Here is a 23,135-nt window from a genome sequence, read left to right on the forward strand (position 1 = left end):
CCAGGAGGGGCAAGGCAGGAGGTGGCACCGGGTCCCCAAGCAGGGACCACGGTTCTCCGGCCCCCTCCAGTGGCTACAGAACAGGGAGAGGCCAGCAGGATCCAGGCTTCCCACATCCAGAGCCATCCTCCTCCTTCTCCGTGCTTCTGCACAGGAGTATGTTGATTTAGTTTCATATTTATCTTTATCTGCATGTGGATCCAGGCCCAGCACAGGTACCTGGTACCTGCCCTCGTGTCTGATCCTGCTGCTGTCCCAAACCATTCTGACCATTCTGGGAAAAGCCAACAGGTGCTGATGGGCACTTCTGGAAGAGGCATTTTGTCCCCTCTGTTGTGTCCTGCCATGGTTTTCTTCACTGGAAGAAGAGGAAGGGCTAAAAAAGTACTGTAACTCAAGGGCTGGTTTGGGATAAAAAGGGCTTTACTTGACTTCAGGGATTGAAGAATAAGAAACAAACAAACAAAAAAAAACCCCTCCAAAACCAACCAAAAAACCACTTCAACCCACCAGATGCCTTTCCCCCACATCATGAGCAGGAAATGATATTTGGATCCCAGCATTCCAAGCCCTGGAAATCCTCCACTGGCAACAAAGACAAGAAAGCCAATGAGAAAAGACAGCTTTGGAGCAGCTTGGCTGATTCCAGGTCTGGTTGGTTCTTCAAGCATTTTCCAAATCTTCTTGTCCTGTCCCATCCAAGCTTCCAGCAAGGCCATGCCACACACACTTTATATATTCTGTACAAATAGAATGGGCATTTTTCAGTGGATGAGATGTACACTGCAGGAATGTTCAATTTCCTACCCACAACTTCACAAAACTCAATTTTTACTTACATTATCTGAGCATGCCCCATGGACAACATGGGAAAAAACACCTTTACAAAAGGGATTGCTTTGAATATAGGCGGGAAGGGTAAAGTCCAAGCTAAGGCAAAAAGAAATACTGTTTCTATAATGTAAAAAGATAGAAATGCACAAATTATTGAGATTTCATACTGGAAGACTATTGTATCCTGGGTTTAAAAGGACAGGGTAAGGCAGAGGATGTAGGGTTTGGCCCTATAGGAGAGGACAATGAAGTCTATGAATATCCTGAATCTATTTCAATTATTATCTCTCTCCAGTGAAAATTCCAGATTCTCTGTGTATTAAACCAGCTCAGCAAAGCTGTCCAATCAGCAGCAACCAATCTCCACAGGGACTTCATTCCAACAGAATCCTGTGCACTTACAGCTTAGTTCTATGTGATTGTCCCCCAGTTGGACTCACTCCAGGCCCTCAAGCCAAAGGTTTGACTTTTTCCAGAGGCAAAGTCCCTCAGTGAAGACGGAAGTTGGGTAGGTGATCCAGGCACTCCAAAGTTTTGATTCTGCTCATCTCCAAGTCACTGATGAACCTCAGACTGGTTTGCTACTGGATTGGGAGAACCATCCTTAGACCTAAAGAGATCCATGCTCAGGGGAATCCTTTGGATGGAGTCTCTAATTAACACTGTAACAGGCTCAGGTTTAATTATACAGACTTACATCAAGCACTGAGTTGAGTTGATTGTCTCAATTTCCTTGGGCCATCCTCTGGCATTCCCATGGAGGCATTTCACTGCAGCTCATTCCAGGTGGAACCCCCATCCAGAGGGTGGCTGAGCACAGGAACAGGGAATGGTGACAGCCCCAGGGCTGCCAGAGCTCCAGGAGCATCCAGGAGAACCCCGCTCTCAGGGATGCACAGAGTGGGATTGTTGGGGTGTCTGTGCAGGGCCAGGAGCTGGGCTGCATGATCCTTGGGCTCCTTCCAGCTCTCCCCACATCCATCCCACCATCTTCACCCCAGCTGGGAGTCCCATTTACAAACCAAGTAAAAATCCTCATGAAAACAGCTGTTCCCATGGCATTTTCTCCAGACAGCCCATCTCATTTTCTGCCTCCCCATACTGGAGCTCAGGAGCATGGTGAACTCCTGCAAACCATTATGGATCCCCCAGCAAGGTGCCAAAGAGGCTTTACAACCTGTTTGCATCTCCCAGGCATGTTCACACCTCTATAAAGCCAGTGCACAACTCGCTGCCAGCGCCAGGAAAACCAAAACCAGCTGCAGGGCTGGGGAGGGAACGGTGCAGAACTGCCTCTCCTCACCTGGCCACAGCTCCACATCCACTGCACCTCACCTGGAGAAGGCCTGGAAATATCCTCTTGGCTTTTGCATTTGTTTATGCCTCTGGGAAAATAACATTTTGGAACCAATGTTGAGGTAAGTCCATAGGGTCCAGGGATAGGGCTTGGAGCAAGCTGGGGTAGTGGAAGGTGTCCCTGTCCATGGCAGGGGCTTGGACCTAGGTGGGCTTTAAGGTCCCTTCCAACCCAAACCAGGCTGGGATTCTCTGATCTTTAAGGTCACATCTGGAAAATTGCCTTTGCCAACTGGATGAGCACGGGAAGAAGAGCTGGCAAAGAAAAATCATTCCAAAAAAAATGAACTCATAGCAGAGTGAGTTTACTTGAATCAGTAAAGTTAAAGCAAGTATCAATTATCACCTGAGATTTTTGCCAAGCTCCTGAGGCACCATCATCTCTATCTTTCTAAAGTTGCTGTTTTGACAACAATTCCTCTGCACTGACCACTTCATGGGCTGACCCTGAGATCCCAACAAAAGGATGCTGACTCCCTGAAGAATGACACTTCAGGGAGTTTGTGGCATGAAGAGGCACTGGAAATCAAAGGGGCCCAGGCTCTGGATGCAAGGCTGTGATTAGAAGCACAAAATCTCCCAGCTCCTCAAAAAAAAAAAAACCCTTTTTCCTCCCTTTTTCACAATGCAAACAAAACAGACCTGTTACGTGGATCTGGGTGGGTTTTCTCTGGTCTTACCATGGGATAGGGAGCAAAATGTAGGTAGGAGCTTCTGGTTTTATGTGCTGGGATGGGGAAAACAGTAAAGCAGGGACATTTGCCCCCAGAGAAATGGAACAGAGACCCCAGGTGTGTGTGTGAGACACAGATCAGTAACAGAGGTTACACATTTGCCAACAGCTACAGGATATATTGTATTTACTCCAGCACACACGTTTAGCAGCCTCTCCCCAGGGAAATAAGACACACACGGCATCACTGCACCCTAAATGTGGAGGGGGAAAAAAAGCCCCACAGGAGCAGGGAATGATGTGCACTCCATGAGGGGGCAAGGGGCAGGATGGGCTCCGTCAGGGCACTCATTTACCAAGTCAAACTGTCCCCAGAAGCAGCCAGCCGCCCTTCAGCTGTGCTCGTGGAGTAAAAACTGTTTAATGGGGTCGGGGACTGGGAGGCTACGGATCAGATCCAGGCGGGATTTGCCAAGGATTCTCCGCACAGCTATGCGGCACAGAGACAAGAGGCTCCGGGGGCAGCCTGCAAGGAAAAACACAGGGAAGCATTACTGGGGATTAAAGGAGACAGGGAGAACAGCAGCACCGAGGGGGGCAGGAGGGCTGGGACTGCACAGATCCTGCCCCAAGAGGAGCCCAAACCACCTGGATTTGGAGGAGGCTGGAAGGGCCAGCTGGAGGCTGGATTGGGATGGTGACCACGGAGGCCATCCAGGCTGGATTCTAGGCAAAGGTTCTTCCCCCAGAGAGTGCTGGGCACTGCCCAGGCTCCCCAGGGAATGGGCATGGCCCCAAGGCTGCCAGAACCCAAGGAACATTTGGACAACGCTCCCAGGGATGCACAGGGGGGATTGCTGGGGTCTGTGCAGGGCCAGGGGCTGCACTTTGATCCTTGTGCATCCCTTCCAACACCGTGGTTCTATTTGGATCATTTTAAAATTACATAAATGGCATTGTTTTCTCACCCATCCCCTGGGAAACAACAGCACTGACAGCCAGCTCAGCCCTTATCCCAACTTTCTTTTCAGGGCTTCCTCTGAGTCCATGGAGAGCTCTGCCAGCACAGGGACAAGAGGATGGTGGTGCCCACGCTGATTCAGGAGCTGGACCTCCCTGGCATCACTCCATTATCCCGTATGCTCCACCTGAGCAGTCCCATTTGCCTCCTAAGCCCAGGCCTAAGGGGACTGCAGCTTATGTGAGCCACCCTCAGCAGAAGCCCAGGCAGGTTTGCAAACCAGCCCCATGCAAAGCTGAGTAACCTGGGGATGGGAGTTGTATCCCTCAGCCCGAATCCCTTTGGAATTTCTCTGGATTTCAGGAGGGAAACCTCACTTCCACCCCTGGTGCGAAGCTGTGGCCTTCACCAGGTGTGTTTCCAAGGTGCTGCATTTTTCCCCACCTTTTTTCACCTCAATCCGAGCTTCCTCCTGCCCCTTTTCACCACCATTTGTGGCTTTCCTTCCCCAGCAGTCTGCCCAGACTAAACTCCCCCTTGGATCCAGGGCCCAGGGTCACACAGGAACAGCTGGGACATCCCTGTGTGGCTCTGGAGAACTGGATGCCACTGGTGATGTACAGCTCCAATGCCCAGCTTGGATAGGGCCCCTAAGCCTTGCCAATGGGAAAGAGCAGGGAGAGATGAAAAAGGCGGAGTAACAGGGCTGCTGAGGACACAGGAGGGGAAAACACCGTGAAGGACTCAAGAGCGAAAAACGCAACGGGGGGAAAAGCAGGGAGTGCAGAAGCCATTAATGCTCCGTTCGTTATCCAATTGCTGAAGGCCCTTGAAGCGAGGACAAACACCCGCCAGCCCGGCAGCACCTGCCCCTCCAAACAACCGGGGGCCCACTCACCCCTGGCCTCCTTGAACACCTCCAGCGCCTCGGCGTCCACCTTGACCCTCCCCGTGGGCTCGGCCGCCAGCGCCTCGGCCCTGACGAGGCTGAGGTTGGCTCCGAAGTCGACGAGCAGGCGCACGAAGGCGGGCCGGCAGCCATGGCGCAGCACGGCCTCCAGCACGCACACGGGCGAGCCCCGCGAGAAGCCCCGCACGTCGACGGGCCCCCAGCAGTTGAAGTCGGGGTTGGCCCCGGCCCGCAGCAGCAGGCGGAAGCAGGGCAGGTTGTGGTAGGCAGCGCTGATGTACAGGGGACACACCACCAGCGTGGTCAGAGGCCGCAGGGCCTGCCCCGGCCCGCGGCTCGCCAGCTGCTGGTTCACGTCCACGTCCGCGCCGTACCTGCTCCGGGAAGAGGGAGGCAGGGTTGGGAATGGCTCGGGAGGGATGGCACGGGCAGAGTGAGGAGCCCGTCCGGCCCGGCCCTCAGCTGGGCCTGGCAGCGCTTCCGAGTGGGGCACGGCCTGATCTCCCAGAAGCAAAGATGACCACAGCAACATCCAGCAGCAACATCACTGCCCTCCTGATGGATTGGGTTTGCATGGCCAGGTTTTGGTAGTGGGAGGGTACAGGGGTGGCTTCTTTCAGCCACCTCTCCCATGTTAGATAAGGGGGAACAGGTGATGCCTTGGGTTTTAGCCTTTATATTTCTCAGAATCTCTGCTGCTTAGTGTGTAACTCTGAAACTTCATATTAGGTGTTAGTAAGTTCTCTTCACAGGGTAGTTAGACACAACAATCCCTTCCCAGCTAGAGAATCAAGGACAACCAGTACCCAAAAAGCAGAAACAACAGCAAGGGAAAGGAGGCAAGCCAGGGGGGCTGAGACTTTATAGCCTGGGGCTGTGGTTGGGTAATTGACCCCAATGTATAGATGAACCAAAACTTATAAAAGTGTGAAGACTTGGGACTAGGATCCATCTTGGGCTCAACCTGGTGTAGCCCCAGCCTGGCTCTTGCACTGCCCAAAGTGTGTCCTTTCAATAAACACCTGTTTTATTCCTTTTGCTCTGTCCAGTCTCTGTTCCAGGTCAGCCTTTCCAGGCATCACAGGCAGAGCCTGAAGAAGGCAGGAGGAGTGGGGGAAGATGTTTTCTAGGATTCATTCCACTTCTCATTACCCTAGTCTAATTTTATTAGGATTAAATTAAACTGATTATTAAACCCCCAAGTTGAGTCTGTTTTGCCTGTGATGGCATTTAATGAGTGATCTCTCCCTTATCTCCCCCATTCCTTATCTCTCCCATTCCTTATCTCGACCCAGGAACCTTTAGCTGTATGTTCTCTCCTCTGGTGTCTTGGCACCAGGGATGGCTCAGCCCTGAGCCAGCACCACGTCATGCTGGATAATAACGAGCTGCCTGGGGAGCAGGGATGTTTCCAGATGAATCCACTAAAGAGGGATGCTGAAACAACTCCCTACCAGGATAAAATGGGCCAAAAAAGCAACACAGGCACTCCATCCCAAACAGCAGGAAAATGGAAACAGGGATCTGCACTCCACAGTGAAAAATCTGTGATAAACCCCTGCTCCCAAAGGAGCTGGAGGGGCTGGAATCTGCTGGGGATTCCCCCAGGCATTGGGGACAGTAATTCCACATTCCTCCCATGCAGTTTAGATGGGAAGAAGGAGGAAGAAAACACAATCCCTAGGGAGTAGCTGGTTATAACTGCAAACCCCAGTCCATTCTACCCACAGAGGGACAAAAAGTTCCTTCACCCAGCAGTCCCCCTCCCCAAACTGCAAAATGAGCACTCAGAGAACCATGTTTTTCCTAGATAGCATTGCATTCATTTCAGGAGTTCATAATACTAAGGAAAATACCTGGGGGCAAATCCTACCTCAAAGCAGGTACAGTTCTCACTGAAACCAGCGGGGACTGCTCCCTGTCCACTAAATATTCAACCAAATCCTTCAGCTCTGAGCATGGGAAGAGTCTCATTTAAATTAAGCACACCCAGAACAAGGGCTGAGAGACTGCTCTAAGAGCTGCAAATGGCACAAAGTGTATTTTTCCCCTTAAAATCAGATTATACAAGCATTTGGACAGAGTTATGCATGCTCCTGTGAGACTTCCACAGGGCTGTTTTAAGGCCACTGCCTCCTGAGCAGACAGCAGATCTCCCTCCATTTCAGTCCTTTCTTCCCCCATTATTACCATCAAAACTCTCAGTGGAAGCCCTCAATTCAAAGCAAACCCCCAAATTGTACTTTTAGCAGGGTCAGGCATGCACCTGAGGGATGAGGGTGATCTGGCAGCTCTTTTTCCCAGTTTTAGCCTGGCAAAAGGATCCTTGCTACCCTCAGTCCCACTGCAGGTAGCAGTGGATCCCACCAGAGCATGATCTCAAATTATGAGTAATGTTATTTATAGCCTGGCATTAGAACCCTAACTATGTCTATCAGCCTCCCAGTAAAATGGATCCCTATTCCATAGCCACATGTGGATTTCATGGATGGGATTTCACCTGTTTCTTGGTTCAGCACTTGCAGGAATGCTCAGGGATCCCAGCGGTGCTACCATAGGATTTTCAAACCAGGTGATGTTTAGACACCTGCAGCAAACCTGAGTGGGTTCAGGTTCTCTCAAAATATTTCCTTCTACCTCAGGAAAAGTATCTTCCTCATTGCACTCCCCCTGCCAAATCCAACATCCTGTAGATCCAACACTTTTAAAATCTCTGTAACATAAAGGCTGCATTTTTCACTAAGTAACTCTGCACAGATCTGTGAAATCCCTACTCTGAGATATTTGAAATTTTGGGCAATCTGACAATTTTGTATTAGCTTAGCAGCCTTGGGAGAGACATTGCCTAATAAAAAGAGATTGGACAAATTCCAGTTAATTTTTAATCCTGAAAGTTGTCCAAAATCTTACTTTTAATATTGCTGGTGAGATATCCCAAAGAGTAGACACATAAATCAAGGCATCAGCTCTCCCTGAGCTGCTGAAATACCATTGGCTACATTTCACCCTGCCAGGGTGGAGAGAGCAGGGGAGACCTTTTGGGAATGCAGCGAGTTGAACGCTGTATCAACAAGCCCGTGCTGATGGGAACATCCTGCTTGTTGGGAAAGGAACAAGGAGGGGGGAATTATCTCCCTTTCTTCCTCAAAGCTGCACTTGTATGAAAATTCAAAAAAGGAATAAAACCCCAAAGGATTTTGAATCTTTTCCTATTCAAATACTTTTGTTATTTTCTAGCATTTGAGGTCGTTATAGGGATTCCTTAGATTTTCTCTGTTTCTCCCTACAGCCTACATTTTTCCTTTATGATCCCTTATTATCTGGCATCCATAGCCCACATAGTTGTCCAGCATGATCCCTTGGACAGAAATCTTCCAATTTAAAAAGAAGGAATAATCAGGGCACACCACAGAAGGAGCAATTCAAGCTCCCACAGCATCCTGCTACACCTTGAGCCCTGCCGGTACTACCAAGGGAGTCTCCTGATGGAAAAACCAACACCCATGGAGAATCCACTCCAGTCAGGGGAATGGTGGAAGCAGGGGGGGATTGCAAGGTTTGGATCTGACTGGGTGGTGGGCTCAGAACCGGAGATTCCTGTCCTGAGCTTGGACTGGAGCAGGTGGGAACAGACCCGCTGCCAAGCCCAAGCGGTGGGAAATCCAAGGACGTCCCTCCGGGCACCTCTCCACCCTCTCCTCTCCAGTCCAAGAGGTGTGGAGGCCGCAGCCAGGTGAGGAGGGAAGGGATGCTGAGAGAGCAGCAGAAGGGAGAGGCAGCCGCCGGCTCTGACCTGATGAGCTCCTGCAGGATGTCGGCGCGCCCCACCCGCGCCGCGTGGTACACCGGGGTGCTGCGGTGGTGCCGGCTGCCATTGGGATCAGCGCCCGCCTCCAGCAGGATCCTGGCACACTCCAGGTGCCCGTTGACCACGGCCACGTAGAGGGCGGTCTGCCCCTTGACGTCCACCAGGTCGATCTCGGCCCCCTTGCGCAGGAGGAAGTCCACGCAGGGGCCGTGGCCGGCGGTGGCGGCGATGCGCAGCGGGGTGCAGGGCAGCCACCCGCAGCACCACACCGACTTCTCGTTGATCCGGCTGCAGGGGGGATCATGCTGTCAGAGAAACCCACACTGCCTCCTGGAGGGTGCCCCGGGCTCCCCAGGGAATGGGCATGGCACCAAGGAACATTTGGACAACGCTCCCAGGGATGCACAGGGGGGATTGTTGGGGTGTCTGTGCACTTTGATCCTTGTGCACCCCTTCCCCTAGAACAGAACCCTTGTGGTTCTATTTGGATTCATTTTAAAACTACATAAATGGCATTGTTTTCTCACCCATCCCCTGGGAAACAACAGCACTGATAGCCAGCTCAGGCCTTATCCCAACTTTGTTTTCAGGGCTTCCTCTGAGTCCATGGAGAGCTCTGCCAGCACAGGGACAAGAGGATGGTGGTGCCCACGCTGAGTCAGGAGCTGGACCTCCCTGGCATCACTCCATTATCCCGCATGCTCCACCTGAGCAGTCCCATTTGCCTCCTAAGCCCAGGCCTAAGGGGACTCCAGCTTATGTGAGCCACCCTCAGCAGAAGCCCAGGCAGGTTTGCAAACCAGCCCCATGCAAAGCTGAGTAACCTGGGGATGGGAGTTGTATCCCTCAGCCCGAATCCCTTTGGAATTTCTCTGGAGTTCAAGAGGGAAACCCCACTTCCACCCCTGGTGCGAAGCTGTGGCCCTTCCACTCAGGACATGATTCTCTGATTTCTGGCACTTTCAGCTGCCCCAAAAAGCTCCTCTCAATCACCTGACAGATGCTGCCTGGGCAGATGAAGCAGAGCAGTGCTTCAGGATGGGCTTTAGCTATGCCAGGGGCTGCACACCTGCACAAACTCTGCCTCAAAAATCACCTATTAACAAAAGAAAAAATAAAACAGCCTCCCCCTTTTCTTCCCTTTTTCATGGGAGATGTCCCAAACTGGTAGCCCAGAGAAGCTGTGCCTGCCCCATTCCTGGAAATGTCCAAGTCCAGGTTGGACTTTGGGGCTTGGAGCTACCTGGTCGAGCGGAAGGTGTCCCTGGCCGTGGCAGGGGTGGAACGGGATGAGCTTTGAGATCCATATCTACCTCCAAATTAAAAAACATCACGTCTCTGCTCCCTCCATCACCTGTGGAATGGAGCTGTGGGTCCCATCCTCCTCTTCCTGTCAAATGCTGCTTTTTCCTACCAAAAAAAATCTCAGCCCAAGGGTCCCAAGAGCCCCAGCTGTCCAGGTAGCAGAAAGAAGGGCTGAAATAACACCTTTTTTTAGGGTCTGGGAAACATTTAGCACTCTAAGCAGATTTCTCCATGATGCAGGAAAATTAATTAACTATCCCCACTGTCACAGGGTTAGCACTGGGCAGATTTTGTAACATAGGGTGTTTCAGGTTTATTGCTGATTGTAATCCCTTTTGTATGTTTTCCCCATTATCCATAGGCTCCCGTTTTCCTGGTGTCACATTGCTAGCCTGATCTGAAAAGAGTTAATGCACAGCTGCCACAGCCTCATGAGCTGCTGTGAGCTTTGCCTCCTGGGAAACCAGGGGAATGATCTGGGGGAAAGGGGAGCATCCTCCCACCCTGACACTTCTCCCATAAAAACCCCCTGGATCCCTGGAAATGTCCAAGGCCAGGCTGAACAGAGCTTGGAGCCACCTGGGATAGTGGAAGGTGTCCCTGCCTGTGGCAGGGGGTGGGATAAGACGAGCTTTGAAGTTCCTTCCAACCCAAACCATGCCATGAAAAAAACGAGATGAGATGGGGGTCACCAAGAACATCCTAGGAAACACCTCTCCCCAGAGGTTTTGGGATGGGAGTCCCCAAAAGGTGCAGGCTGTGGGAACAGTGGGAAGAACAACCTGACACCTCTGACAAGAAAAAGGCTGAGATGGGACTCCCCTAAAGATGCAGCTGGGAGGGTGGTGAGCAAAGCATCCTCCCATAAAAACTCAGATCCTTGGAAGTGTCCCAGGCCAGGCTGGACACTGGGGCTTGGAGCACCCTGGGATAGCGGCAGGTGTCCCTGCCCATGGCAGGGTGGCACTGGATGCTGAGCATGGTCTGTGGGACATGGGTGGGACACGGGGGGGATGCAGGTGGGAAGTAGGTGGGATGTGGATGGGACATGAGTGGGATGCGGGTGGGATGTGGGTGGGATGTGGATGGGATGCAGGTAGGACACGGGTGGGACACGGGTGAGATGAGGGTGGGATACGGGCGGGATGCGGATGGGATGCGGGCGGGACACGGGTGGGATGCAGTGGGATGCAGTGGGATGCGGGCGGGACACAGCTGGGATGCGGGTGGGATGCAGAGGGATGCGGGCGGGACACGGGTGGGATGCAGTGGGATGCGGGCGGGACACGGGTGGGATGCAGTGGGATGCAGTGGGATGCGGGCGGGACACGGGTGGGATGCAGAGGGATGCGGGCGGGACACGGGTGGGATGCAGTGGGATGCAGAGGGATGCGGGCGGGACACAGGTGGGATGCAGTGGGATGCGGGCGGGACACGGGTGGGATGCAGTGGGATGCAGAGGGATGCGGGCGGGACGCGGGGCAGCCGGAGCGCTGCGGGGCGAGCGGGCAGGCGGCGGGGCCGTGCCGGCAGGGCTCTGTGCCCACCTCTGGAAGCTCTCGTCCTGCAGCAGGCTGCGCAGGGTGGGCAGGTCCCCCACGAAGGCCGCGTCGTGCAGCCGGGTGTCCTCGCAGTGCTCCAGCGGGTGGTCGCAGAACTGCTCCCGCAGCCATTCCTTCAGGTTGCGACCTGCGCTGGAGAGAGGCACACAGCGGCATGAGGAAGGGGCCCGATCCCGGGAGTGTCACCCCGCTGTCCCCCGGCTCGGCCGCCCCCGGGACCCCCCTGCCCACGGTACCTGCCCGGGGCGGGCGCGTCCCCGCCCTCCGCCATCGCCCCGCTCGCCCTGCCCGTCCCTCCTTCCCCGCCTCCCTTCCCGGCCTGATTGGCCCCGCTCCGCTTCCTGCTCCCGTTAAGGTGGATTCTCCCCGTTCCCAGCCCGGCCGCTGGTTTTCCTCCGGGAATTGCGGCTCCCTGCTGCCGCTGCGGGCACCGCCGGGGCTGGCACGGCTGCGGGATCGGGCACTTTCCCGCAGCTTTTGGGGGCTCCTCTTCTCCCCGTTTCTGGTCATTGCCCTGATTGTGTCTCGGTTTTCCCGCAGCGCAGCTTCCGGGCTCTTCTCTTGGCAGGGATCCACCAGCATCATCCAGTCCAACCCCACCCTGTGCATCACTGGCAGCGCTGTCCAAACACTCCTGGAGCTCTGGCAGCCTCGGGGCTGTGCCCATTTCCTGGGCAGCCTGGGCAGTGCCCAGCACCCTCTGGGAAGAGCCTTTCCCTGATCTGACCCTGCCCTGACACAGCTCCAGCCGTTCCCTCGGGTGCTGTCCCTGGGCACAGCGAGCAGCGACTCAGGCTATGCTGAGATCTCCCTCTCTCTCCTCTTCTTCTCCAAGCTGAGCAAGCCAATTGACCTCAGCTGGTCCTTTTCCCTTCACCATCTTCATTCTCCCTATTCTCTTCACCATCTCCGTGACTTTTCTTTGAACACTCTATAACAGCTTTATATCCTTCTTATTGCTCTCCAAGCATTTAAAACACATCCTCAGCTTCTGAGTGCACATTTTTGAATCTCCAGTGGCAGCAGGGAATGGTGGTCATCCCATCCATCCATCCATCCATCCATCCATCCATCCATCCATCCATCCCCTCTCCTGCTGCTCTGTGGAGCAAACACAGTTTGCTCTAATTCGGGCTCGAGGAGATGGGTAGGAGAGAGGCACAGTCTGCAAATCCAACCCACTCCCTTTGCCTCCTGGAAATCTAACCCATTCCCTTTGCCTCCTGGAAGATCAGGAGAGGATGGGATTGATGGGAGTTTCAGATCCACTGGAGCTGCCACCTTCCCCTGCCTGCAGCCCTTATGCCATGAGGCACACCCAGGGCCCAGGAATTCCTTGCTTGGTTTCTAATTTTTCTAATTTCTCAATTTACAGCTGCATCCAGAGGCTCTGTGTGCTCCACTCCATTATCCACTCCCAGGGACAGGGCAGGGAAGCAGCCATACATGTCCCAGTTCCCTGCTGCATCCCTTGCACATTTAATGGGAATACATTTCATGAGCTCCTCCAGCTCCAGTGGGGCTCATCCAGAGGAAAAACCATGTTGGTCTGCAGGCTTTTTGTTTGTTTTTTTTTTTTTTTTTTTAATGTGGAGCTGATTCTTCTCCTGCAGGGAAGGTGTGCACAGGGGAGAAAGGGGAGCAGAGGGTGCAGCACTGTTCATTTGCATTATATCCATGTGGGCAAAGCAGAGCCCTAGAGGGGAATAGAGATGGATAAACAGGACAGACAAAGGTGGAGTTCTCATGGTTTGAGGTTCCTTCAGTTCTTGCTGCAATGAAGGCAGAAAGTTCTTATTTACCATATCCCACTAGATTTTCCAGCAGTTTATCTCCTGAGCCAGACTTTTATTCTCTCCTTTATTTTCTTTTTTTTTTTTTTTAACTTTTCCTTAAATGCACATGAAAAGCAGCCCAATCCAAATTGTCCCAGCGAGTTCTTGTACAGTGGTGGTCAGAGGGAGGGACTGTGCAGACTCAGCCTCCAGCTCTAGGAATCCATAGGTGCTTCAGAGAAATCCCATGGGGAAATGCACTAAACTCTGCCAGTTTATATCACTCTAAGTGGCTGCAGTGGGGAAGTGGAAATTTGCAAACGGTTCACCATTTGGTGAAGAGCTAGGACATGCTTTTTCCAAGTCTGGAGAAATCATTTTGTCCAGCATATCCTGACTGCTCCTCCCAGATGTACCAAGCTGAGGGCACAGGCTGTTGGCAACCACACAGAAACTGGAGCCTGCAGGAGGAGGCTTCCAGGGTCTCAAAATAGCCACTTATCCAGCACACACTGCCTCACCCGCTAGGCAAGACCTGTTCTCCAGTTCCTAACCCTGAAGCAATGAAAAAAAAAACAAAAACCCAACCCTAAAATTCAATAAATAAGTAAATAAAGCAAATAAAACTCCTCCTGCTGCTTCAGAGGATGCCTCAACCACTCCCCTCCACATTCACTAACATTTTCCCACTGCCCTTCCTGAGCAGATACATCCTCCCACTCCCCATCCTCTCCCAACCATGCTCCTCGTGCTCCAAACGAAATAAGGAGTTCACCCTGCTCCTGGAAACGGGATCAGGAAAGGAACCAGCCCATCTACTTCCTTCCTTCCCATCTCCCATGCCACTGGAGAAACTCTGTCTCACCTGAAAGTGGCCAAGGGGGAAGGAGGGGACAGGGGTGAACTCCTTTTAATCCACAGCTTTTACTCCCTGAAATGAAGCCAGTGGTTGCATTTAGTGCCAGACTGAGAAGAAAATGCACCTCCCTCTCATTCCTGGATAAACATGGACTTCTTGGGAGCCTTGCCTGAAAAGGACAATGATTTATACCTGGTGCCAAAATCAGTGGTTAGTCCCACCACCACCACCACCTCCAACACCCTTTTCCAGGGGCACCACACCTTTTAAATCCACCCAGGCTCCTCCCAGACCTTCCAAGCAGCAGGAAAAAAAGCTGCATTATGAAATACTTTGCAATTGTAACTGCTTCGATGCCGTGGTCACAGTGAAGGGAAAAAAAAGAAAGGAAGGGAGAAAAGAAATGCAGTGACCAGAAGTGTAATTCACACTTAGCTCAGTCCATAAAACTTCTCCCTGCCTGGATCTAAGCCATCGGTTTGGATTTGCAGTGAACTCTCAAGTGAAGTTGCCTTAGTGATAAATGCATCTGTGGGGAAAGAGGTGGGGTGGAGAAATCCCTCATCCCCCTGTTTTTAGCACATCCCGACATTCTTCTGGGGGTTTGGTGTAGTTCCTGAAGTGGGCATTAAGGTGTGCATTAACAGCAGAAAACAGGAATGAGAGATGGGAGGAGAACTGAATTCCAGCATCCAGGATGTCATTAGGACTGGGGCTGGAAGCACTAAGATGACAACAGAAAGGTTGCTTGGAGTCCAGGAAGTTAATTCTGCTGCAAAGGGGCCTAAATACCTCTGTCCTGAGGGAAAACAGGCAGCACTGATGCATCAGCCAGCCGAATTTCAACCTTCCTTCAGGTGTCCAGCACTTTGCTCCTTCAGTCCTGACTGGGAGAAAGTGGAGGGTGTGGAGTGGAGATTGCACTGCAACCCCACAGAAAGGCAGGGACTAGAAAATCATCCCATCCATCATCATCATCACCATCATCATGAGCCAGAGCTGAACAGTCACCTTGCTGCTCCCAAAGAAACTGGGACAATCTGTCCTGACAGAGAGGGAAAAGGGCTAAAACTGAGTGAAGAACCACCAGGATTAACACCTTTAAGGAAAAATGGTCCAAAAAAAGGGACTGGTTGTGCCCAGAGGGGTGTGGGTCACACCACCTGTGATCGTTGGAATTTTGGTTAGGATTTTCAGCCGTGCCCAGAGGGTGCCTGTTGATAAGGAAACAGAGCAGTGATTGTCCTACACATCCCTTTCATTTGTCTCAATTAAATTATGGGATTTCCTGCTTTGCTCTCATTCTTTTCCTATCATTTATTTCCATTAAGGGCGTGTGAAAGGCTCTGGGAATCTTTGTGTAATGTGGTGTAGGAACACCTCAGGAGTGTGAGGAACCCAAATCCATCAGCCTGGTGTCTCCCTGCCTCCAGCAGGATCCAGCCACAAGTTCCCAGCTCATGGATCAAGCACAGTTGCAGATAGTTTTTCTCCAGGGCCATCATCATCAACAAATTTGAGGCAAGGAAGGAAAACACCAATGGAGTTTTTATCATCATTTTCCAGGAGAAACAGCCGTCCTTTGATGGCAGATGTGGGAATATCACAGGAGATGCAGGCGCCTCCTTTACCTCAGTCCACAAAGGAAACACCTCCTTACAGGCAGGTTAGAAAATACCAGAAAATCTGCTGAGGACAAGTTTCCATCCACAGCAAAGGGCTGCCCAGGAATGAGTCACTCAGGAACATTTCAGCCCAACTCCCACCAGGGGATTTGCCGACAAAATTGATTTATTTATATTTTTAGATGTTGGTGTGTTGTTTTTTTTTTCCCTCTTCAAAAAATATTCAGATTTTGTTGGGAAAATAAAACTGGAAAGGTTTTTTTTTCATCCCGTCCCCCCACCGTGTTGAACAACTTCTTTCAGCACTCATGTGGAGTTGTCAGAAGAAATAGCTCAAGGAAAAGGAAGAATGGGGGGAAAAAAGAGCTGGGGAGGAGAAAAGCTCATTTCCAACATGCACAGGAGTTGGACCTTGATGATCCTCATTGGTCCCTTCCAACTCAGTGATTCTGTGATTCCACACCCCTCCCTCTTCCCACTTCATCCCAAACACACAGAGAGGTCAAACAGTGAGTGTTTCATAGAAATCATTGAATGGTTTGGGCTGAAAGGGACCTCCAAAGATCATCCAGTCCAGTCCATGAAGGCATTGCAGGCAGTCCAGATCCATGGCCAGGGATGCAGCTCCCTGTGCTTTGGGAGTGAGGCTTTAAAGGAGACCTGTTCCAAAATTTGGTGTGATCACCACCGGAATCAGAAACCTGCATTAGTGACAAAAGGCTCATCAAGAACCCCACAGCAGCAGCTACACCTCCACATTCCCTCAGAGGAGGTGGTTTGGGAGGTGCATCCGGGCATCAGGAGCTCCATGGCGTTTGACCTCCATGGAAAAGCACAAAGGCGACAAATTCTGTCAAAAAAGGAGAAAATACAGCAAGCAGGGGACTGTGCACAAATAGGAGACATAAACAGATGAATTAAGCCAGCTCTCCAGGCAGCTCTGGCCTTGCAAGTGCTCGACTTTCCCACCTTAACACCGTGCTCTAGCACACTGCTTTCCCCCGAAATTCCCTGAAAATACAGCTAGAGGATCCCAGTGTTGAGAGAGTGCAGGCACTTAGGGCTGCCCCAGGCACAAGGGTCTCTTTATGGAGCAGCTCTGCAGGCACACAGGACCTGGAGCAGCCTTGGTGAACCAGCAGAGAAAAATAAACATCCTCCTCTTGCGAGTGCCTCGCACAATTTCATTATGCAGCGGATGTGTGTTTATTGAATGGAGCCCTCAGAGAAACAAAAAGGGGGAGAGAACCCCCTTGGGCTGCTCTGCTGAGGGGGGATTTAATGAAACCCCACCAAGCAAGAACCACCTCCGCCCTACTCCAAGCCCAGCGCTAAAATAAGAACCCCCAAAGTCATTTTTCAGTCGTGGTTTCCGCGAGCTGCGGGCTCCAAACCGTTCCCCGAGGAAGGAAGGAAGGAAAGGTGTCTTTGGGAAGGAGGGGCGCAGGCATTCCGAGCAGGGATTCATTCCTGCCTGCTCTCCATCCATCCCTGGATGCTGGCCCACCTCTGAGGTGGGGTGTGAACACAAAACATTCCCCCTGTTGTTTGCCCCGCTCCCATCCCACTGCCACTCGCTAATTAAGAAATTAAAATTAACCCTCAGCTCCACACGTTCCCTCCCAGAGAAGGGATTCTCCTTCAAGGTGCTCCAGGTCATTTTTCTCTGCTTATGTTGTCTCTTTTTTAAATTGGAAGTGGCTCCAGGGACCCTACTTCGAATGTTTCAGTTACCAAAACTCAGCTTCCAGTCTTGTTGCTCAGAGGGGCTGTGGCTGCCCCTGGATCCCTGGAAGTGTTCAAAGCCAGCTTGGAGCAGCCTGGGATAGTGGAAGGTGTCCCTGCCCATGAGATGAGATGAGCTTTAAGGTCCCTTCCAACCCAAATTCCCAGATTCTGTGAAAAAATAACACTGATGGTCCTTTTTACAGCATCTCTCCGGCTAGTGATGCAATATTTCTTTTATCAAATGACCCCAAGTTCCTGTTTCTCCACTCAAAAAGAGGTCATGCAGTGGAGATACATTAGAAATGTCACCCTGCTGTGCTTGAGAGACACAGCCAGCCATGCCTGAAGGGCATAAAAATGTTTTACTTGTGATCAGGACAGCAGTACAGCAATAAAAACTTTAAATGCTGCTAGAAAGGTGTGATGGTAGCTTTCAGAACCACAGAATGATTTATTTCTGTACTCAAAAAGGTTTGCAAAGGGAGGTGAGTGATTTTACTACACATGGCTGAGAAGCAGAGATAATTATTATGGCTAATTAGGGATCCATACAAACCCATTAAGGCTTTGTTCTTCAAGGAGTGAAAGTTAAGCTCTAATACAATGCAGTGCACTCTTACTTTTGCTTGTTTAATTAAAAGCTAAACGAGAAGAGAAGAGAAGAGAAGAGAAGAGAAGAGAAGAGAAGAGAAGAGAAGAGAAGAGAAGAGAAGAGAAGAGAAGAGAAGAGAAGAGAAGAGAAGAGAAGAGAAGAGAAGAGAAGAGAAAGAAAAGAGAAAAGAAAAGAAAAGAAAAGAAAAGAAAAGAAAAGAAAAGAAAAGAAAAGAAAAGAAAAGAAAAGAAAAGAAAAGAAAAGAAAAGAAAAGAACTACACAGTTACCAGCACCTGGTTATTACCAGAATCCAAGGACATGGAATCTTGACTCCCCTTGCCTTCATCAGCTCAGGATTTGACAAATCAAAGATTATTTAGATTTTTCAGGGCCTCACAGCAGCACAGACAAGCCAAAAGCTGAGCACTCCACTCTCGGCCTTATTAGCTGCCATTTTCACAGCCATAAACCAGGAGAACAATGTCTCATTTTCTAATTAATGCAGATTGTCATTAATAGATCCCAACAAGGCTGCCTTTCATTCCTTTCCTTGCTGGTGCATTTGGTGAAGCACTTAAAGGGGGCCAGCCCAGTGCACGCACAGAACTGTTTTAATTACATCCTGTGAATTTATTTTTCCAGGGAGAAATATTTCTCAGGGAAAACGTCTATAAAAGTAACTTTAGAAGCAAAGTAATTTTGTGTGTGTTTCCTATAGGAAATCTGTTTAGTTTAAGTCCCAGGTTCTAACACTCTCCTTCACGCAGCAGCGTGACCTGGAGAATGCTGCTGACAGCCACGGTAAAATCCTGGTGTCTCCTTCTGAAATGAAATTCCTGATGGATTTGGGAGCTGTGCCTTGATGGGACCTGGCCTCCTCCCCTTTGACTGGATTTCCTTCGTGGTGGGGGGGTCACAGACACCCCCCCAAAGGGGCACCTCACCTTCAGGGCTGCTCCAGGTGCTGTGTTTGCAGGTTATTTTTACTGTCATTTGTTTAACCAAGGGCTAGGTTGGAGTCTCCCAGCTCCAAGGAGAAAAACTTTATGGATTTTCCAGCCATCAGAGTGAGAGTTCCCAGGAAATGTATCCTTCAGGAGGGGCTTTGCTCAGGTTTCAGTGTTTATTTCTTTCCCTTAGGAAAGCCCACGACTCCTTTGTCACCCTTAAACTCCTCCTTTCTGGGTTTGCTATTGTTCTCCCATCCAACTTCATCCTGATCCCCTGGGAGCTGCACCAGGAGCAGCTTGAGGAAAAGGGCCTGGCTTCCAAAGGGAGGCAAGAGCAGCTTCTCCTGTAGACAACAGCAAGGAATTGGACACTCCAGAGTGTCCAGCGTGTGCCCTGGCTGGTGAGGGAACACGTGTGACCAAGGCTGGCCTTCCCAGGACTGGAAAATCAGCCTGGGTTTGTTCATGGAATCATGGAATTGCTTAGGCTGGAAAAGCCCTCTAAGACCACTGAGTTCAGCCATTCCCCCAGCACCACCAAGCCCACCACCAACCACGTCCCCAAGTGCCACATCTACACAGCTTTTAGTCCAGGAATAAAAGCCCATTTCAGGCATCAGGCAAAAGACATAAAGAAAATCCAGGGAATTCAGCAATTCCATCTGCAGAGCGTGGAGGATCAGCTTTGCCAGCTGCAAAACCCTCTCCAGGTTCCTTCCTCGTCGTGGTGACGGAATGTTTCCACTTCTCACTCCAGAGAGTGCATTAGTGGTACCACAAACGAGTCTGCAAGGAGCAGTTTTAACCTGGGGAAAGCCAGGCTTCCAATGCCACAAAATGTGCTGCCACATTTGCACTGCCAAACGCCCGTGGGAAATGTGCAGGGAGTGCTGGGGGCCAGTGATGCAGGAGAGCCAAGGAATCACAGAGGGATTTGGGATGGAAGGGACCTCAAAGCTCATCCACTTGGACAGGACACCTCCCACTGTCCCAGGCTGCTCCCAGCCCCAGTGTCCAGCCTGGCCTGGGACACTGCCAGGGATCCAGGGACAGCCACAGCTGCTCTGGGCACCCTGTGCCAGGGCCTGCCCACCCTCACAGGGAGGGGATACTGGAATTCTTTCCCAATATCTGAAATAAACCCACTGCCTTTCAGTTTAAAGCCATTCCCCTCCAAGAAGTTATGGCTACATGAAGGATCAACTCACCTGAACAACTCCTAAAACTCCAGGAGAGTGGGAGTGTTGGACAGAGGGAACACAGAACAGCAGGGCTGGTGCTTCCAAAACACTTTCCAGTTGGATGGGTCTGAAGGAAAAAGCCCATCTTGAGGCCAAGGCCTGGAGATCTCCAGATGGATGAGAAGTCCAAGGCTGGAACATTCCATCCTTCTGCAGGACACTGACTCCAGGGGACACCTCAGGTTTGTGCTTTTAACCAACTCCCCTGTAGACAGTGGAAAGATTTGGTGCCTAATGTGACAAGAAATCATGGAAATCCTTGGGACACACAGCAGGCTGCAGCTCTCCCCCTTGGCTGAGGCTTTTTTTGAAGGCTTCCATTGATGCCTGTGAGAAGCTGGCCTAGAACAGGGGCTGGACAGAGTTAAAGGAATAAAGTAGGGATTTACTAAAATGCCTTCAAAGGATTCACCATGGGCAGTACAAGAGCCTGGCCATGGCTACACCCAGGATGGATCCTGGTCATGAGTTTTCACACTTTTATAAGTTTTGGTCCATTTCCATATTGGGGTTCATTGTCCAATTCCAGCTCCAGGTTCTGCAGTCCCATCCTCCCAGATTCTCTCCTCAATTCGCTGCTGTTTGCACTTTTTGGGGCTGAAGCTGCAGCGGTGTCCTTGGTTCTGGGGCTGGAAAAGGATTGATTTGTGTGACTGAGCTGTGAGGAGAACTTGCTGACACTTTATATGAAATTCAGAGTTACACACCAATGCAGTTCAGAGTCTGGAAAATGTGGAAGCTAAAACTGAAGGCATCACCATGCACCAAAGGGTTCACACAACTTTTTCCGTGCCTGATTCTTCCCTGCTGGCTTTCCACAAAGGCAAGGACACCCAGCTGCTCTGTGGCAGGGGACAGAGGAGGTGTTCAGGCTTTATGTCCCATCTCCCAGGCTTGTCCCTGGGTAAGAACCTCCCCATGAGAGCACTGGGATTCGGGTTATTTCCTCCTCCCTTCTCTCCAGGGGTTTTAATTAGCATTGCCACTACACTCCTTAATTTGACCACACTCCTGGCTCCCAGTTTAAGCCCCCCTTTCATTTTTCCCCCTTGTTCTGATCCCTTTAAGACCCAGCTGTAAAACTCTGCAGTCTATGTGTCGTAACACTTCATAATCACACTTACACTGGAGTAACCTGACAGAAATCAGCTCATTCCTGGTGATCCAGGGGGATTGGGAGCAGCATCTCATTCCTTGCTGAGCTCCAGCAGGGCTGCTGGATGCTTCCCACTGCAGGTTTTCTTGGCAGGGCTCTGTGGCAACCACTGGGATGAGCTGAGGCGCCTTGTGGAGGGTCCTGCATTTCTGTGGAGAGGAGTAAGACAGGAGGGGAAAAACAAGATTCTTCTTGTGTCATGAATGCCCAGGAAAGTGATCTGTGTGTGAAGGGAAGCAGGAAAGCAATCTGTGTGTGAAGACAAAGGGCTGCCAGTGCAGAGAATGGAGTCATGAATCCTTTGGAGCACGAACACACACACGTGGGCACGCTCATCCTTTCACTCACAAGTCATGAAATCTGGAATGGTTTGGGCTGGGAAGGACCTTTGAGACCATCCCATCCCACCCTTTGCCATGGCAGGGACACCTTCCACTGTCCCAGGCTGCTCCAAGCCCCAGTGTCCAACCTGGCTTGGACATTTCCAGGGATCCAGGGGCATCCACAGCTGCTCTGGGCACCCTGTGCCAGGACCTGCCCACCCTCACTGGGAACAATTCCTGCCCAATATCCAATCTAAACCTCATCTCTTCCAGTTTAAAGCCATTTCCCTGCCCTCTCACTGATCATTCCCTCCCTCCACCCTGCAGTGTGCTGCAGCCCTGTCCTTACACATTTTCCCTCCTGGCTGCACTTCTCAGGCTCTGATCCAGCCCTCGAGGAGCTTCCCATTGCCTCGAGCAGGTCTTGGATCAGGTGCCTCAAGTGAACTCTGTCCCAGCCAGATCCCATCACGTTTGGGAGCCTCAGTTTTAAGCCCAGGCTTGGCTCCCTCTCTGACCTCTCCACAAACCTCTCCTCGTTTGGCTTGGCCTCTCCTGCCGTTCTGTGGCTTTGGTGATGGCTCAGGTTACTCACTGATGGCCTCCTCTCCTGCCTCTGCCTTTCAGGAAGGGTTCACCCCAGGATTTATAACAGGTTCTTGGTAGCACCCTCTGTACTTCAATCTGTGAAACCATTTCAGCTTAACCACCTGTTTTCACACACTCATAATCTCACAAAGCATCCACCTTTTGGGATAAAATTTTCCATGCTTCAGCTCTTGCCCGAGGTGCTGGTTTGTTGGGTTGGGGTTTTTTACTTTAAATAAAATTCCAAAAGAAAAAGTAAGTTCGATCCAAATTCATTCCACATTTCTGCGCTTGGCCCCAGGCAAGAAACTTTTCCCTATTCAAAAAAACCCACACTTCTTGTCGTGGAACTCAAAGGAAAAACAAATTCTGCTCAGGAGCTGCCACAAACACTGTAGGAAAAAGGATTGAAGCTCAGCCATGGGCTGAAAACCCTGATCCACCCCAAAGACTTGAAAATGAAGTGCTTCTCCTTGCCTTGCTGTCAGGCTGTGGGTGGTACAGAGCCCATGGCCAGGCTCTACCCCAGCCTCTCCGAACCAGTGGGAGCTTTTCCATAAAAATGGATTTTTTTTCTCATGCTGGCAAGTCCATCATTAATTATGGGTGGGCTCAGAGTGTCCTGAGGTCAGGAGGAGCTTCCCAGTGGTATCTGGGCAGGTTCAAGGGGCTGCTGGGGTCTGAGGGAGAAGCTGGCACAGGCTGTAATATATATCCCAAGTTTTCCTTGGATTTTTCACTCCCTGCTCTTCAGGGCACCTTGGGAAACGTAACTCAAAGAAATAACAGCAGGCTGTGAGATCCAGCAGTCAGAGTAATCAGGAAATGGTTTTTAAAAGCTTTGCATTGCTCCAGAAACAATCTCAGCTTCCCTTAGCCCTTTGTGTT

At 51.1% G+C, this 23,135-nt stretch overlaps 1 protein-coding gene across 6 annotated transcripts; it reads right to left on the reverse strand.

The window, feature by feature from the left end:
• Window positions 1–402: 402 nt before the first annotated feature.
• Window positions 403–12,059, reverse strand: ASB1 (ankyrin repeat and SOCS box containing 1). Of its 6 annotated transcripts, XR_008840981.1 has the most exons (7): window positions 11,646–12,059; window positions 11,395–11,536; window positions 8,528–8,830; window positions 4,723–5,108; window positions 1,532–3,389; window positions 1,237–1,444; window positions 403–740 (listed from the first exon to the last, which is right to left on the reverse strand). XR_008840981.1 is itself a non-coding variant. In XM_056496718.1 (5 exons), the coding sequence occupies exons 1-5, from the start codon at window positions 12,016–12,018 to the stop codon at window positions 3,256–3,258; spliced, it is 1,338 nt and encodes a 445-aa protein (XP_056352693.1). In that variant the 5' UTR covers window positions 12,019–12,059; the 3' UTR covers window positions 403–3,255. The 6 variants fall into 6 exon arrangements, 2 of the variants coding, with proteins under 2 accessions (XP_056352693.1, XP_056352696.1); XR_008840982.1 differs by having other exon boundaries at window positions 1,237–3,389; window positions 4,723–5,006; XR_008840980.1 differs by having other exon boundaries at window positions 1,237–3,389.
• Window positions 12,060–23,135: the final 11,076 nt, after the last annotated feature.

The sequence above is a fragment of the Oenanthe melanoleuca genome, chromosome 7 (assembly GCF_029582105.1).
Source record: "Oenanthe melanoleuca isolate GR-GAL-2019-014 chromosome 7, OMel1.0, whole genome shotgun sequence".
Classification (NCBI taxonomy): domain Eukaryota; kingdom Metazoa; phylum Chordata; class Aves; order Passeriformes; family Muscicapidae; genus Oenanthe; species Oenanthe melanoleuca.